The 17689-nt window shown below is 38.0% G+C and overlaps 2 protein-coding genes across 10 annotated transcripts in view; one reads left to right on the top strand and one right to left on the bottom strand.

Moving 5' to 3' along the window:
• The window catches only part of rc3h2 (ring finger and CCCH-type domains 2), a 34700-nt gene extending 30973 nt beyond the window's left edge, over nt 1–3727 (bottom strand). For 3 of the 4 annotated variants that reach the window (XM_054757331.1, XM_054757328.1, XM_054757330.1), the window contains exon 1: nt 3406–3727. The gene's annotated coding sequence lies outside the window, so the exon portion shown is untranslated. Of the gene's footprint in view, nt 1–1051; nt 1281–3405 lie in introns of all 4 variants that reach the window. The other variant, XM_054757329.1, reaches the window with a different exon arrangement.
• Nucleotides 3728–9691: 5964 nt separating this feature from the next.
• The window catches only part of jak2a (Janus kinase 2a), a 29598-nt gene continuing 21600 nt past the window's right edge, over nt 9692–17689 (top strand). For 4 of the 6 annotated variants that reach the window (XR_008566471.1, XM_054756522.1, XM_054756523.1 and 1 more), the window contains exons 1-4: nt 9692–9941; nt 15167–15424; nt 16711–16834; nt 16912–17032. Coding sequence is in view for 4 of the 6 variants with exons in the window: in XM_054756522.1 (XP_054612497.1) it covers nt 15187–15424; nt 16711–16834; nt 16912–17032 (483 nt within the window). In the remaining 2 variants the exon portion in view is untranslated. Of the gene's footprint in view, nt 9942–15166; nt 15425–16709; nt 16835–16911; nt 17033–17689 lie in introns of those variants that run through there. The other 2 variants (XM_054756525.1, XM_054756524.1) reach the window with 2 other exon arrangements.

Below are 17689 nucleotides of genomic sequence, written 5' to 3'. Positions count from 1 at the left end.
CAACTTCATAGGCCGGACTTGTCTTTGTAGTTTTGTACCTCTGCCACTTGTAATGCCATACATACCAGCTGTGGTCAACAGGTGACCCCTGGGCCAAATGCAGCCCGTGAACAACATCGTAGCGCCCCGCCCCCCCCCACGAAACTTCAGTTTAAAAATTTGGGACTAACAAACCAATCTTGCAGCAGATTTCTAAAACAAAACAAAAAACAGCAGAACACGCTTGTAATATAAAGGATCTTTAAAAGATTTTTAAGAAATGAATGACAAAAATAAATCAAATATTCATTTAATTAATAATCATTATTATTATTACATTTTAATTAATACTTGAAATTACATTTAATTTCATCACAACAAATAATGGATCTTCGGCTCGTGTGTTTTTCTGTTCTGTGCAGCAGATTCCCCAAAACAGTAGCGCACACTTGGAATATAAAGCATCTTTAAATGATAATAATAACAATAATAATAATAATAATAATAATAATAATAATAATAATAATAATTAAACACAATTAAATTCTATTTTAAAAATTCAACCCAATGATATTAAATTAATTAAATGCAATAATATTAATAATAGTATATGATAAAAGTCAATAATTCATAATAGAAGAACAATTAAATAATTTCATTAAATTATATTGAAAAAATAAAATGCAGTGGTATTAAATTTAGTAAATAAAAAAATCCAAATTGAATTAAACTAAAGTTATTTAATTTAATTTGAATTTCATTTAAATTAAATTACATTTCATTTCATTGAAACAAATAATGGATCTTTGATGTGTGTTGAGTGTGGGTTTGTTTGTGTACAGCAGATTCGTCAGACTCCCAGCACAGCACATTTGGAATATAATGGATCGTTAAAAATAAACAAAAGCTATTAAGAAAATAGATGTAATTTCATGTACTTTAAAAACAGTTACTCGTGTGTTTTTGTGTGTGTGTAGTAAATCCTTCAAAACAGCAAAGCACTCCTGTCACATGGAGGATCTCTGACGACTGGTGTGACTGCTGTGAATTGTGTTGTTGTGTGAAGTTAAACCTGAAAGTGTTGCCTTTTTGTTCCGGTTAGCCTGACAGGACTCGGACTTTGGCTTCGATGTCCTGTGAGCACACTCCGTCATGTGCTGATTCAACATGGAAGCTTGGTGTTGATGTCGTACGAGCACGTAGCGCGTCTGCAGTTGTCAAAGATGTCATCTGTCTGGGCGTACCGCGTGTCACACGGCCTGGTCTAGTACGCGCGGGGGAGGATATCAGTCTGGAGTTTCCTTCGGCAGGAAGAAAAGGCAGCGATTGTTGTTGTTTTTTTTGGAATGTTTCATCACATGAAACTTATTTACAGCTTGTAGAACAGAAAAGGACTTTCTCACATTGCAGGAAACAAACCTCATCAATGAAACTGTGACTTATTAACTCCGCTAACTAAACTTGGCTGCTGGAGCACGGACTGCCATGCAAGTCTAGTAAAAGTGAAAGTGAAAAGGAGAAGTAGAACACGCTGACAGAGAACAATACACGCTATTAATGAAGTACAATGAAAGAAAATGATGAAATGTATTATTATTGTAAATGCACTGCAATATTATTATTTCTTTCAATAATAAATGTTAAAAAAATACTTTTTCAATGCACAATAATTGAGTCCATTTTTTACAGTGAAAAAAAAATTTTAATGGAAAAATAAATGAAGAAAATGAAACGTAATTAAAGATAAAAAAGCTTAAATCAGTAAAAAAAAAAAACCCTCGAGTTTAAATAAATAATAAAAACAATCATACAACAATAAAAACTCCAAATAAAAAAATATAAGCGAAAAAAAATATTCAAATTCTTTTAAGAAAATACTAAAAATTGAAAATGATTCAAACATTTTTTTAAATAATCAAAAATTAAACACGCACAGTTTTGAAAAAGTAAAACTGAAAACTGATCTAACCTAACCAACTAACTAACCCTAAATCTAACTATAACCTGACTCACAATATTTAAAAAATTATTGAAAATGTCCCAAAATTTAAAAAAAAACAAAAGGAAAATGTAGCAAAATTTTAAACAAAATAAAAAACAGAAAAAAATCCAACATTAAAAATCTCTATAAAAAATTAAAAAGAATGACAATTTTTTTTTTTTTAATTTGGGATGGTTAAAGCCTGAAAATGACTCAAAATAAAAAAATATATATATAAAAAAATAATTCAAAAATATTAAAAATTTTAAGTGGTTCACAATTTAGAATTAAATAAATAAAAAAAACACACAGTTCTGAAAAAGTACGACTGAAAATGACTCAACAAAAAAGGTTCTAAAATTGAAAAAAAAATCAATTAAATTGTCTCAAAATCTCAAAGAAAATAAAAACTGAAAATGGATCACAAAATGAGAAGAAGGGAACATTAAAACATGTCAACAAAAAATCATGACTTAAACACGAAAATGACCCAAAAATAAAAATGACCAAATAACTCCAAATTATAACAAAAAATAACAATTTCAAAATAAATCTAAAACTTTAACAAAAAAAACAACTAACAATTGAAAATGGGCTAAATTTGATTTAAGATAATGAGTGGCCTAGCGGTTAGCATCTTGGCCACAGTCAGGAGAGCTGGGTTCGAATCGCCGTTTGGGCATCTCTGTGTGGAGTTTGCATGTTCTCCCCGTGCGTGTGGGGGTTTTCTCCGGGTACTCCGGGTTCCTCCCACATTCCAAAAACATGCATGTTAGCTTCATTGGTGACTCTAAATTGTCCATAGGTATGAATGGGAGTGTGAATGCTTGTTTGTCTAAAAAATGACTGAAATGAAAATGACTTCTTTTTTTTTTAAATTACAATAAAAAGTACATTAAAATGACACAAATATGAGAAATAAATGACTGAAAATAACAAAAATAAATCTGCAAATGACTGAAAATATTCATTAAATAATTGACAATTGCAAATGGCATCTCTACTCTTACGTCTCCTTGCGCTTGTGTGGGTTCTCTCCAGCTTCCTCCCACATCCGCAAACATGCACGGTAGGCTCGTTGGAGACTGTAAATGTCCACCAGTGCGACTGTGAGCGTGAAGGTTTGTCTTTATGTGATGAACCCCTGCCTCGTGTCACATCGCCTGCTGGGGTAGGCTCCAGCTCAGCCACTTTTTACCTTGACTCTAATCCAAACGTGCGCTTTTAAGTAAATGGGCATCAGGAAGGGAGGAGAAATGACTTTTGTCACATTGTTAAGTAGGTTCCGCCATCATCATCCTAACATGTTTGCTGTTTTTGCTGCCAAACAACATCCACGCACCACCTGCCTGCTCCTCTTTCTCCCTTCCTGCAGCAGCAGCAGCAGCAGCAGTTTGTCTCACAACAAGCAGAAAGAAGGGAAAGTTGAAGAAAGAGGAACTTACCTCACACACACCCCCTCAGCACAAACATCCATCCACAGGACTGAAAAGCTGTCAGCATGGATGTCAGCCTCGATGCCTGACACACACTTTGGTTTTGTCCGCCTGGCCCGATCCACCAGCGGGGTGCTGCTCTGACGCTCCGCCGGTGATGGAGCCTCCTCAGCCGGCCACGGTGCTGCGCAGGCGGCCGCTCATCACCGCGCACCTCCGGGCCAAAGCGAGGAGCGGTTCTTTCTTCGCCATGCGAGAGCACAGAATGAGGGCGGTGCTCCGCGGAGGAGCGCTCGGGCACTATTTTCATAGAGCGAGCAAGGATATGAAAACACAAAATCAAATAAAAAAAATAAAAGAGTGGGCAAGCCGGAACAAGCCGCTTTTCAGAGGCGTGGGCTGGCTGCTGTTAAAGGAACAGGACGGTGACATGTCTTTATTGTACTATGTATTTATTTACGTATAAACAGTACGGTAGTAGCGCAACTAACTACATTGTACAGTATACTCTTGATGTACACATAACCTCCACACCCTTTGTCAGCTTTTCACTGTAGTCATTTTCTCAAAGTTATTGTTTGATATACTTATAGGCTAATTAATACAAATAATGTACGATATACTATGCTTTACAGTGACGATTCCTGGTAACGTAACGCAGCACAACCACGTGATTTAAAGGTGATTTTCTTTTAAAAAGTAACTGACAAAACAAGTAGACCACACGATTCAAAGGTACAGTATACTACATAGGTTTACATCAGAGCCGGGTGGCCCATTAGGCAATATACGCAAAGGCAAGGGGCGCCGTGGCCTCCAGGGGGCGCCAAAAATCAGGGGTGAAAAAATTCACAAGCAATATAACTATGTTAAAACTAGTTAAAATGCTAGAAAAATGTAAAAAGATAATAATAATAATTTTAAAAACACGCAGTTTTGAAAAAGAACAACTGAAAAAGACTCACAATACTATACAATAATTCTAATACTACGATAATTCTCACAATACTAAAAAATTATTAAAAATGTCCCATAATAAAAAAGTATTCTAAATAAAAACTGAAAATGGTTAAAATTAAGATGACTACAACATGAAAATGACACAAAATTAAAAAGAACAAATGAAAAATAACTGAAAATTGAAATTGGCATTTCAGATAAAATATTTTTTTTAAACCCACACAGGTTTGAAAAGCACAACTGAAAACAACTCACAATAGAAAATAATGTAAACATGTTCCAAAATTGAAAACCCATCTGTTTCCGTCAGAGCCAGCTTGCCCATCAGGCAATACAGTATAGGCAAACGCTAAGGGCTTCGTGGCCTGCAGGGGGCGCCAAAAATTGGGGGAAAAAAGGCCACCTTTAAAATTAAAAGTAATTATTACTACAAGTATAAACTCTAAAATTGATAACCTCACTTTGTTACGATGGTGTTTGTCGCTCTGCTGCCGCCTTCTGTCTGTTTGCTCTCTGTGCAGCTTCAGCCGGTGTGGGTGGAGTTCCCAGCACACACCTGCTGACAATCACATCAAGCACCCTTCATATACCCAGCGGCAACGAGAAGCCAGTGCCAGATTGTACTCCTTGCTACCCCTTGTTACCTGTTCCGCTTGGTCCGGCTCCTTACCTGCTTCCCTGCTTTCTGGCTCCCCTTCATTACCGCTCTATGTCGTGCTTTTGGACTATATACCTACCGTTGTTCCGGCTTAGGTTTGCCTGTGGTTGTTCTTTGTTAAGTCATAGTTATTTCCTGTCAGCCTTTTGCTGACAGCGTTTTCTGTTGATACTTTTGGTTTTGTACTTTTGCCTTGGTTGTGTTTTTCCCTTTCTCGGGTCACCTTCTGTTATTAAACCTTTTGTATCTTATTTTGGACTCCTGTCTCTGCGTTGGGATCCGCCACATCATCCGTGGCTCCACCCCCTTGTGACACACTTTAATTTTACATGAATTAATCATTTCATAATATTAATACATTTAATAACTTTAATAATAACAAAAATAAAATAATAATTAAAAAGCATAGTTTTGAAAAACTACAGCTGAAACAATTCACAATAAAAAAAAAAACATTTAAAATGTCCCAAAATAAAAATCAGGCTGTAAATTGAGTAAAAAAGTTAATTGTGATTAATCGCATTTGGTCCACAGTTAACTGATTAATTGCAGTTAATTGCAGATAGAAAGAAGTTTATATCTACAACAAGTGTACATTTGAAAGATCATTTTAAAGTTTTGAATACACCCATCAACATCAGACTGGATAATATGTTTGTTTTATGCAATTTTTTTGTTTTTTTTAAATAAACATTTTGTTGTTGTATTTTTAAACACCTCAACACAAAATGGAGCTCAATGTGTAAAAAACAAGCCAAATGTACAACAAGACATTGGTGAGGCCAACTGTCCATCACTCAAATATCATTCTCTTCCAGCAAATATCGTCCTGACGAACATTCCAAATAAAGTTTTGCAAAAACACCCAACAACTAAGTGAAATGAAAACAGACTGTTAGAAAAATAAATACTGACAACTTAGAAAAAATAGAGCGCTGAAGAAGAGTCAGTAGTTTAGGACTGCGCCCATATCCTGCGGTACAGTCAGGCTTCACTTCCCAATACTCTTTTACACACACACACACACACACACACACACACACACACACACACACACACACTTTATCACACTTTTCTTGATCTAGTGACTTGAGCAGCGTGGACGTATGACACCATGCAACATGCAACATTCTGCCCTCTTTGACAAACACAGCAGTTCAAGCAGAAACGCTAATTAATGGCTACTAACTAATAATAACTCAATAACAAGCCTTTCCTGCCATCTCTTCTTCCGCTTTTGTCCCCACATACTGAGGTGACACAAGCCCTCCAAATAGTTGCTTGTAACCCAAATTTTAGCTAGCATCTAAAAAACATTGGTTAGTTGGGACAGTCGAATGCCAAGGTACCACTGTATAAAAGACAATAACAACTACCTGCAGTTCTGCGACGGTTTCTCCAGCTGGGTCCAGCGGGTGGCGTTTGGGACTCGCCGTGCTTTTGGTCTTGTGGCATGGCTGCAGTCTTGGGGGCGACATGGCTCAGGTGCTAGAGTGGTCGTCCCCCAACCTGAAGGTTGCGGGTTGCGGCATCGGCTGCAGCGCCCCTGCGTTTTCTCAAGCTACGGCGCTGGTCGAGGGTCAAGTATGACCTGCGCACGTTAACCTCGCGCCAAACAAAAATAGTGGCTTTAAAGGGAGCTTCCATTAACTCGTTATCTTGTTGACTTTGACAGACCTAAAAAAAAAAAATATGAAAATTTCTCAAAATCTTAAAGAAAATAAAAATAGAAAATAAGAAAAAGAATGAAGCATTAAAAATTTCCAAAAATATAACTTAAAAATGTCACCTTCAAATCATTGATTTCATTGATTTCAGTTTTTTTTTTCATTTATAATTTTTCATTAACTCTGGTTTTCATCATGGATTTGTTCCAAGAGGTCAAGCGATAACCAAAACACACAAAAACCGAGGCAACTTTTCCCATAGGAAATAATGTAAATACTATTCATTTGCTCCAGACGCCCAAAAAATACATTTTATAGAGAATAATTATAGATTTACATGCAGAAAACAATGTGAAAACATTAGCGAAGAATGGATGGAACTTATGGTTGACGCGGGCTTCCTGTACATCCTTATATTAAAACTAGTTATAGTTAAAACTACAAACTCTTAAATGGAAAACCTCACATTCATTTCAATTAACAACAAAAAAAAATGACAAACAATAATGAAAAAAAACAGTTTTGAAAAAGTAGAAACTGAAAACGATTCACAATAAAAAAAAATAAAAATAAAAAAACATGAAAATTTCTCAATACAAACTTAAATCAGTTCACAATAAGAACGAGGCTCAAGCATTACAAATCTCCCACAAAAATTAAGATGAAAATGACAGAAAAAAAACATTTAAAATAAAATTATTTAAAAAAACAACTCTTGAAAAAAATAATGTATAAATGTTTCAAAACTGAAAACCCATCTGTTTCAGAGCCAGCTTGCCCATTAGACAATACAGGAAGGCAAACGCCTGTAGGATGTGCCAAAAAAAAAATTTGCTGCCGCTCGCAACTTTTTTTGGCCCCAATGGTGGGTTATTTAGCAGTCCCACTTAATAAAAAATGCGGGGACCATGCAGGGACCAGGGTAATATGAAGGAGTCGGGATGGGGTGGCCATCAGCCGTCCTCCTTAGAGCGGTGCGGCGGGCTTGGCCAAGATGGTGCTGGCGTGAGGGAACGGCAGACTCCTGAGAAGGGAAGGCTGGGGGTTGGAACCCATAAACCGAGCAGAAGGGAGACATTGCCGTGGGAGTGCTGATCAAGGAATTGTGTACGTACTCGACCAAAAATTGTCTATTGAGATGGGTCTTTGTTTTTGTATTTTATAATACATTATTATATTTTATTATAGCTGTTCATTGAGGATTTAAAGAAATCCATAAACCTTTGATATCATGCGTCTGTGTAGGCTCTCAGTCGTACAGGAGTTGTCCATCGAGGGAAAGGCTTCTTGAGACGTCATCTGTACTTCTGTGAAGAAGGTGTCGGATGTTTCGCTCCTCATCCAAAGAGCTTTGTCAGCAAACTAATAAGTGCTGGTAGCCTAGGCCTTAAATACAGTAAGAGTGGGCGGAATTGGTGTGCCAACACCCTCCTCCTATTGGTTCCTTACACTAAGCCTGGGAGGAGTTGTGGTCTAATCCTCTCCTTCCATTAGCACCTCCGATAAAAGGGAAGTGTCGCTCCCTGAGTTGGGTATGAACGACTCTGATACTGGCTCGTTAGCATCTATTGTTCTGGCTCGGCCCTGGCTCTACCTCATTTGCAAGACTAAGAGCTGTGGGTTTTGGTCTCAGTAACCTGCTGAACACAGGGTCCAAATTAAACCTCAAACCACCATTCCGATTCAATGATGGGTTCTGTTGTTTGACAAAAATAGCTTCCTTTACTCCTCTTTCAAACCATCTGTTTTCTTTGGCCAAAACCTTTACCTCGCTGTCCTGAAAAGAGTGATTGGTTGCTTTAAGGTGTAGATGTACTGCTGATTGAGGACCACTAGAATTGTCCCTGCGATGTTGATAAAGCCTTTTTTGGAGACACTTCCCTTTTATCGGAGGTGCTAATGGAAGGAGAGGGTTAGACCACGACTCCGCCCAGGCTTAGTGTAAGGAACCAATAGGAGGAGGGTGTTGGCACACCAATTCCGCCCACTCTTACTGTATTTAAGGCCTAGGCTACCAGCACTTATTAGTTCGCTGACGAAGCTCTTTGGATGAGGAGCGAAACGTCTGACACCTTCTTCACAGAAGTACAGATGACGTCTCAAGAAGCCTTTCCCTCTTTGATATCATGTATTTTTTACAGTAGTAATTCATTTTAAACAATACACATCATTTAAGACAATAAAAACATCTGAGGAGCCACTTGGGAAAGGCCGAAAGAGCCGACTCCTTTCAATGAGCCAAGACAAAAGAACCGGTTCTCTAAAAGGAGCCGGAATGTCCATGAGTACCTGCAGTACCAGTGATGATTGTTTTTGTTTTTTTGGATGAAAGTTAAAATATCGGAAACTCTTTAAAGAGGAGAGTGACTGGACGGAAGCGTAAAATATGGCAGTTTGCCCCAAAAAGACATGAGAAATCGCCTTTTTTAACACCCTGCTATAACACATAGCGCCACCAGGGGAAGACCTGACGTCATCGCCGCTGTAGCCGGAGTAGTGATGTGCCATGTGAGGAAAATTCAGGCTTGTATTGGCGATACCGAGCCGATACATTGTGCAAATTCATCTAATGTGTCTGCTAAACGCTAGAAAGTTGAGTATTTCATATGATAGCATAAAGAATATATGATATTTAATTAATTTATGGATTAAATAAATTACTAATATAAAAAATACAAGTTTAACAATTAATGTATTTCTTTATGTATTTATTTATTGTAAACCCTGAAGTATATGGAGGTAGCGGGGTGATTTACAATATAGCCAAGCTAACACACAACAACAGAAAAAACAGAGGACAAAATAATATAAAACATGTAAAAATGGTAAAATAATAAAACCATTGAAATAAATGATTAATTATTAAGAACTAATATAAGACTGTATTCACAATTACCTCAAATGACAGAAGTATCAAAACTATTGCTATTTTGACTTAAGAATCGACTTTAGAGCATGAACAGCTGGTATCATGACTATCGGTAGTTCAGTATCGAACCTCACATCACTATTCGTGAGGCTGTCACTCACGACTCACACGCTCAGTCGTGAGGGGATAAAGTCAGAGGAGAGCTCTTCTTACAACTCTTGCTTTCATTAACCTTCTGGACACTTTCCGGGGCTGGGGGCAAAGATGTGAACGGAAGTGGCACTTGGACAGCTTTGAAAGGGACGAAGCGAAGAGCCGCCTGCTGGTGTTAGCATCGTACGAAGGTTAGCTAGCTAACACTTGCCGAGCTGCCGTGTGGACGACAAACTGAGTAAGTGATTTTATTTATTTATTAAGTGTCACTCCTTTCAAGAATTTGTGATGCAAAGTTGTTAAAATTGGCTGTTGTGTGTGTGTGTGTGTGTTGTGCAGAAGACAGTGTTATTATGGCGTGAGAATGTCGTCGTGTAACTGCTGCAATGTGTTCCGACTCTGATAAGAAAAACTCCTGATAGGGGAAGTAACTGTGGGTGTCCGCAGCGTGATAAATGTTGCCGGGTGTGTAAACACACTCTTTTCCTGCCTTCTTCGACATGTGCTATAAACTGTGTTACATTTTGTTGCATCACAGAACTTCCGCAGAAGTCTTGCACGCCCAGAACACCCAAAACGGAGGTAGAAAACGGATGCGAAACGCAGGGGAACCAAAGTACGGTGGCCCTTAAGAAATAATGTCAATGCAATTCATTCGTCCCAGAGGCACAAACGGTTGTATTGGGAATAATCCTAGTTTGACATGCATAAAACAATACGAATTCATTACAATGAACAATTAAGTGTGTTAGGCGCAATACTGTACGAGAACCGAAATGTTTGTATGAAAGATGGGACGAAAAAACAACGAGACAGCATCTCTTCTCTGATTGGTTGCAAGGATTGATACAGGAAGCAGTTTTGCTGTGGGGACACTTCATGGGCACAAATTTGTGTTTACCATGTTGTTAATGTAATCATGTGGTCTTCTCAAAGCAGGGGCCGGCAAACTGCGGCCCGTGGGCCACTTCCGGACCACCAAGAACCTTTAACATTGAAACTGTAGCTGGCAACATGACTTGCAGCCCTACTGTGGCACGCCAGAGTCGCCAAAATAGTCAGATGCAAACTGTGGTTTGTGCAAAACAGCCACTCAAACAACACAGAACATCAACACACATGACCCACTGCACCATGCAGGCATACAAATAAATATCTACGCACAATACTCATGCCAAAAAAACACCCACGTATTGCCGTCGCAAGGTATGCTGGGTAGCTTGTGGTACTCTTTCTCCCAACATTTTGCTTTGTTTGTCGCATTTTTGCTTGATTACAAAATATGTTGAGGAGGTCGTCAGGGAATGAGTTGACATACTCTTACAGTATATCCAATGTTTTAGTCTTCATAGTTCATATTGTCGCTGCTGGACTACCCAGCATGCCTTGCGGGCATTTAGTGTTATGTTTAGCGCTTAGTTGTTGTTTATCACCCATGTAGTGGAAGTAATAGTTGATTCATGTGATGCATTAACTTGCTGTGGGTGTGTTTTGTTTTTGTTTTGTTGCACCGTGAGCAAGTATGTCGTTCTGTTTAGTTTTTGAAAGCGAATAGTCCATCCATCCATTTTCTATTCCGCTTCTCCTAATTAGGTTTGCGGGGGCATGCTGGAGCCTATCCCAGCCGACTTCAGGCATTTTTGAGAAATGAAAACCATTCATTCATTCATTTTCTATGCTGCTTGTCCTACCAGGGCTGCCGGGGTATGCGGGAGCCTATCCTAGCTGACTTTGGGCGAGAGATGGGGTACACCCTTGACTGGTCGCCAGCCAATGAAAGTGAATAGTAAATTCCCAAAAATGACATTTATAGATGATGGCGGCAGACATAACAAGCTAGCTCGCGCTGTTCAGTCTCATTGCCGGAAGTGACAGCATCTATACAATAGTACTATCACTCAGCGACACAAACATGGCGGTGCACCAGACAGAGGATGCTTACAGTGATTATAACGGAGATTCGAGCGATGTGTCAATAGTTTTTGAGGAGAAAAGAAGGGAGAAACATTTGGAGATGAAATGTAGAGAACTTGCAGAACATGGACTTAAAGCCTTAAGACATGGAGATGAAGATTGGTCGCCTTCAAAACACAGAATGGTAAGTGTGAATGACTCTGGAGTTGCTTACCCTTCAATTAGTCTTTTAAATCGGCTTATGAATGAGCGTAAAGGGGTCTTTATAGCCTGATTTATTTCATATTTCATCGCCGTCACCGCCCCCGGCCTCCATCGTCAACATATGGATGTGAAAAGATGTTTATATAACGTGTACAATGCTTTGCAGCCTTGTCGCTATCATGGAATAGTGTTTAGAAGACATTATGTAAACATGACATGACTTACTCTGTCCTGTGGCAACTTTGACGTAATGGTCGTTTTTGTCTTGTTTTTTTTCCTGTGAACTATTCCGCTGACGGAATAGCATTCAGTCATCAGTGAAATGAACACTGGAAGCACTGCCAAAACAAATAGTTTCTGGTTGTTGTATGACTATATTAGGAAAAAAATGTCAAACCAGATAGCAAAATCATTTGAATTTGTACCTATTTTTTGGAGGGGCCCTTGGAATTGTCCTAATTTACAGCCCCCCTTTATGGCACCCCCGCCCCCACTTGCTAATCCTTCTTCCTGTTTCCATTCTCGCCACCAATAAGAGAAGTGCTGTGCCGGGACTTTTTACTTTCGCAGTGCACCCCCCCCCAATATCTCAGCTTTGTGATGTAGGTGGAAAAAGCCTATTATTAGTATCAACTTGGCTCTTTTTCCCATCCATCCGTTTTCTATGCCACTTATCCTCATTAGCGTCGTGGGGGTATGTTGGAGCCTATCCCAGCTGACTTCGGGCGACAGGCGGGGGCAGGACACATATAGACAAACAACCATTCACACTCACATTCATACCTATGGACAATTTAGAGTCTCCAATGAACCTAACATGCATGTTTTTGGAATGTGGGAGGAAACTGGAGTACCCGGAGAAAACCCACACACACACGAGGAGAACATGCAAACTCCACACAGAAATGCCCAAGGGAGAATCAAGCCCAGATCTTCTGACTGTGACTGTGTGGCCAACATGCTAACCACTAGACTAGCTCTTTTTTTTTTTTTTAATTTCCCAAATATTTGAACTTTCTTCTTAAATAATCTTTGTAAATGTTCTTTTCATAATTTGACTTTATTCCCATAATATTATGACTTTATTCCCATATTAAAACTTTTCCCCACGACCTAATTTTGTTTTTTTCCCAACAATATCAACTTTCTTCTAGTAAATGTTCTTGACTTTTTCCCATAATATTTTGACTTTATACTAGGTCCCCAACTTACGAACATCCGACATGCAAACATTCGGAGATACGAACGCAAGCTGACTGGTCTATATTTTCATGTATTTTGGTAACTCCATATTTATACTGCTACATACTTGACCAGCAGAGGGCACTGTGACACTGCTAATGGGACCAACAGACGCCTGGGATAGAAAGCTACATTGTGGCTGTATGATACAACCCGGACAGAGCGTGTGATTAAAGTTTATGAAGAGTTAATAGGCCTGCTTAATTCTACACCACCCACAGAACACTACCTCTTTTAGAAGAGTCTAACCACCACCACCATTTGTCTTTTTTTCAATAACTCCTCCTCCAACTCCACCACAACGACGTATGCTGGACCACTCCTCTTCAAAGGTAAATAACATTTATCATTACGTATTATTACATCACTTTTATTATTGTTTTTTTCATTAGTTATCCTGGTTTAATATTACTACTGCATCCAAACTCATATTTACATACATACGCATATACTGTATATGTATACACGTACATGTAGTACCTATATCATTGGTAATATTACCTTTTGGTGGACTTACGAAGAAATCGACTTGCAAACGGTCGTCTGGAACCAGTTGTATTCGTAAGTTGGGGACATAGTGTAATGTCACAATATTGTAACTTTTTCTTCTACCTAATTTTCCAAAGTTTACAACCTTATTTTGTTTGTTTCGTATTTGTTCTTTATTTATCCCACAGCGGGGAAATTCACTATATTCATAATATTATGACTTTTAAAAAAAGTATCTGTAATATTTTAACTTCATGCTCCTAAAAAAATTGTGACTTTTTAAATTGTATTATTTTTGAATTTATTCTAGCCAAATTACAGTTGTTCTTTTTCTAATTTCTGTGTGTTTTTTTTCCCAAGTATTTCAATTTTCGTCTAGTAAATATTCTTCTTGGAATATTTTGACTTTATTCCCATCATCAAGTTTTTCTCCCAATTTTCCCAAATTTACAACTTTTTGTTTTGATGGTGTCTCATATTGTGACTTTTAAAAAATGACGTATTTTTTTGTAATGCGTCAACTTCATCGTCGTGAGTGTGTGGGTTTTCTCCGCGTACTCCGGTTTCCTCCCACATTCCAAAAACATGCATGTTAGGTTAATTGGAGACTCTAAATTGTCCATAGGTATGAATGTGAGTGTGAATGCTTGTTTGTCTATATGTGTCCTGCCATTGGCTGGCGACCAGTCCAGGGTGTACCCCGCCTGTCGCCCGAAGTCAGCTGGGATAGGCTCCAGCATGCCCTCGCGACCTTAATGAGGAGAAGCAGCATAGAAAATGGATGGATGGCTTCAACTTCATGCTACTAAAATGACATTATTTTTACTCGTAATATTACATGTTTATTCTCGTAAAATTACATGTTTTTTTTCCCAACTATTTCAACTTTGTTCTTGCAGATGTTCTTCTTGTAATATTATGACTTTTCTCTCATAATATATTCCCAAAATACTCTACTACAACTTTTTCCCCAACCTAATTTTCCAAATAAAAATATTTTAAAAAACCTTTTAAGGTAAGATATATTTTTTTTAATATTTCAACTTTATGCTACTAAAATGACATAATTTTTCCTCATAATATTAAGTGTTTGTTCTCAAAAGGTTGCCAATTTTTTCTCTTAATATTGTGACTTTATTCTCGTAAAATTATAATTTTTTTTTTCCATTTCTACTGTTCTTGTTTTCTTTCTTCTTGCAGATTTTGTTCATGTAATTCTGATTTTATTCCCATAATATTTTGACTTTATTCTCGCAAAGTTATAACTTTTTCCGCGACCTAATTTTTACAACTTCATTCATTCTTTTTTTTTTTGAAAATATTACCACTTTAAAAAAAGGCTTCTTTTTCTTTAACATTTAAACTTTATGCGACTAAAATGTTATTTTTCCTCATATGACATTATTCCTGTAAAATTATGACTTTTTCTCATTAGATTCCAACTTTTCTCGTAATATTTTGACTTTATTCTTGTGAAATCACAGATTTTTAAATTTTTTTATGTTTTTTTTTTTTGTAAAATTATATTTTTACAATATGCTGCGGGCCAATAAAAAAACACAAATGGCCAATGTTGGGGAAATAATCAGTGCTTTTTGTTTGTCGTCTTGACAGGTGGATGTCGGATGTAGCACATGGCCTGTATTCTGCTGACAAACATGAATCCGTCCACTTCCTGTCCCGCTCCGCATCTCGTCAACGGACTCCCCCCGGACCGGAGCCCCGCAAGCGCCGGACCCGACCCCAAGCAGGACGGCACATTCCTGAGCGTCCACCTGTACCACGCGGGAGGAGGAGAGGAGCGTGTCCTCACTTTCCCACCTGGCGAGTATGTGGCGGAGGAGCTCTGCATCCTTGCGGCCAAAGCGTGTGGTGAGCGGCTCCCTTAGCTGACGTTACATCTTCTATGCATCATTTCGCCAACATGGAGTCCACACCCTGGAATGAACTTGTGAGGGGACATCAACAGCAATGCTAGACAGAAAGTGAAAGCAGCTGAAGACACAACAGAGTAAATGTATGATGAAGTACAAGTCCCTAATATGTAGGTTAGCTCTGTAAGAACCTCCACTTCCGCTCTTGTGGTTGTTTGCACTTCCTCTAAAAAGGCAGCGTTCATGAGACATCAGTCCTTCCTGTTGAGAAACGTTTTGTCTGCTAATAACACGACCAGACAAGTCGACACAACCGCATGTTGACGCTGTTTGAAGATCCTCCAGTAAGCAAAAGTGGCTTTATTTTGGTGTTTTAATAATATTATACGGTATGTCCCTAGACACCCAGGGATGTCCAAAGTGTGGCCCGGGGGCCATTTGGGACACATTCTAAAAATATAATTGACTTTTACTTTTACTTAAAAAAATAAATAAAATAAAGTCAAAATATGAACAAAGTTGTAATCTTACAAGAAAGTCATAATTTTACAAGAATAATGTTGTCATGTGGAAAAATAATGTCATTTTAGTAACAAAGTTTAAATTTTTAAGAAAAAAAGACGATTGTTGTGGAAGAAGAAAGTAAAGTCAAAATATTATGGCAATAAAGTCATGATTAGAAAAGAAAATTTACAAGAAGAAAGCTGAAATAGTTAGTGTTGGGTGGGGGGCGCAGTGGAAATGGAAAAAAAACAGCTGCAATATTACCAGAAAGTCCAAAAAGAGAAAAAAAGTTGTATTCTAACAAGGAAAAAAAAAGAGGCTTTGCTACACATGTTGAAGTAAAGCCTGCAGCTGTGCCAACTATCAATCAGTCAGCTACTCAGCAAATATGTGGATTGTTGGTCAAAAAATTACAAAAAAAAAAAAAAATTCAAGTATCTGAAAATAGAGATTTATGTTTTTCCAGAAAACACATCTCATCCCTAATTTAATTTAAAAAAATAAATGTATTTATATTATTTTATAATTAAAAAAAATAACTACAAGCTAAATAATAATATATATTATATTTAAATAAATAATAAAAATACATGTAAAAAAAATGAAAACAAATAAGTATTATACATAATTACATTGTTTATATATATATATATATATATATATATATATAGACACACACACACAAAATAATTTTTTCAGCATTTTCTCTGAACATGTGATCATGGAGGTGGACTGTGATAGCAAATAGCACCCCCTGTCTAACATAAAGTCTCCTACCAGGTATCACTCCCTTGTACTTCAACCTGTTCGGCCTGATGAGGGAAAGTGACGGCATGTGGTTCCCTCTTAATCACGTCTTTAAACTGCACCCTCCAGCCAGCGACACCCTGCACTTCAGGATCAGGTAAAAGGTGGTCACACGATCCACGCGTGTTTGTCTATAGAGTTTGCTGACGATTCTCGCGCTCGCCTTGCGAGCAGGTACTACTTTCCTGGCTGGTACAATAGCGGCAGTTCATCATACGCCCACCGCTGTGGTCTTTCCAAGGGCCTGGACAGCCCTGTGATGGACGACTGCGTCATGACCTACCAGTTTTTTCAGGTTAGTTATTACTTACATCACATAGTCTTTAGTAGATCAGACATGATGGAACAAAATGGTGTAATTAAGTATACAGTTGTCCCTGTTTTTGTCATTAATTCACTCCAAAAGGTCAGTCAAAATTTGTTCCTATTTGAATTAATGCAATGTTCCAGACATAAATACATTTTAGCGAGAATAATTTTAGTTTACTTGCAGAAAACAATGTGCAATAATTATAAATGAGGAATGGATAGGACATACTTTCTGCGAATATTGAATTCAACAGTGATTGTCACATTCTTTGTCATATTGCTGCCACTTGCAACTTTCCTTGGCCCCATGGCGGGGTATTTTAGCAGCTGCATTTAATAAAAAATGCACGGACAATGAGTCGGCATCACGTAGGGTGCTTTGTTTGGGCACTCCATTTAACAGAACGATGCGGTGCAGCACAGTCGTGCAATATTGTCAGAACAATCGGGTTTTTAGCACAAATTTACGGTGAAAACCGTATCATACGAAAAGTGGGGCGCATTAAAACCGAGGTTTGACTGCAGTTAAAAACACAGAGAGAAAAATGTCTGCTCCTTAGCAAATCAGACAATTTTCTCCACAGGAAACATGACTGTGAAGGTTTTTTTTACGCCACGTTAAGCATGCCTGCCTGTGGAGTCG

Source organism: Dunckerocampus dactyliophorus, chromosome 17, assembly GCF_027744805.1.
Source record: "Dunckerocampus dactyliophorus isolate RoL2022-P2 chromosome 17, RoL_Ddac_1.1, whole genome shotgun sequence".
Lineage (NCBI taxonomy): Eukaryota > Metazoa > Chordata > Actinopteri > Syngnathiformes > Syngnathidae > Dunckerocampus > Dunckerocampus dactyliophorus.
This window is presented reverse-complemented; position numbering and strand designations above follow the sequence as displayed.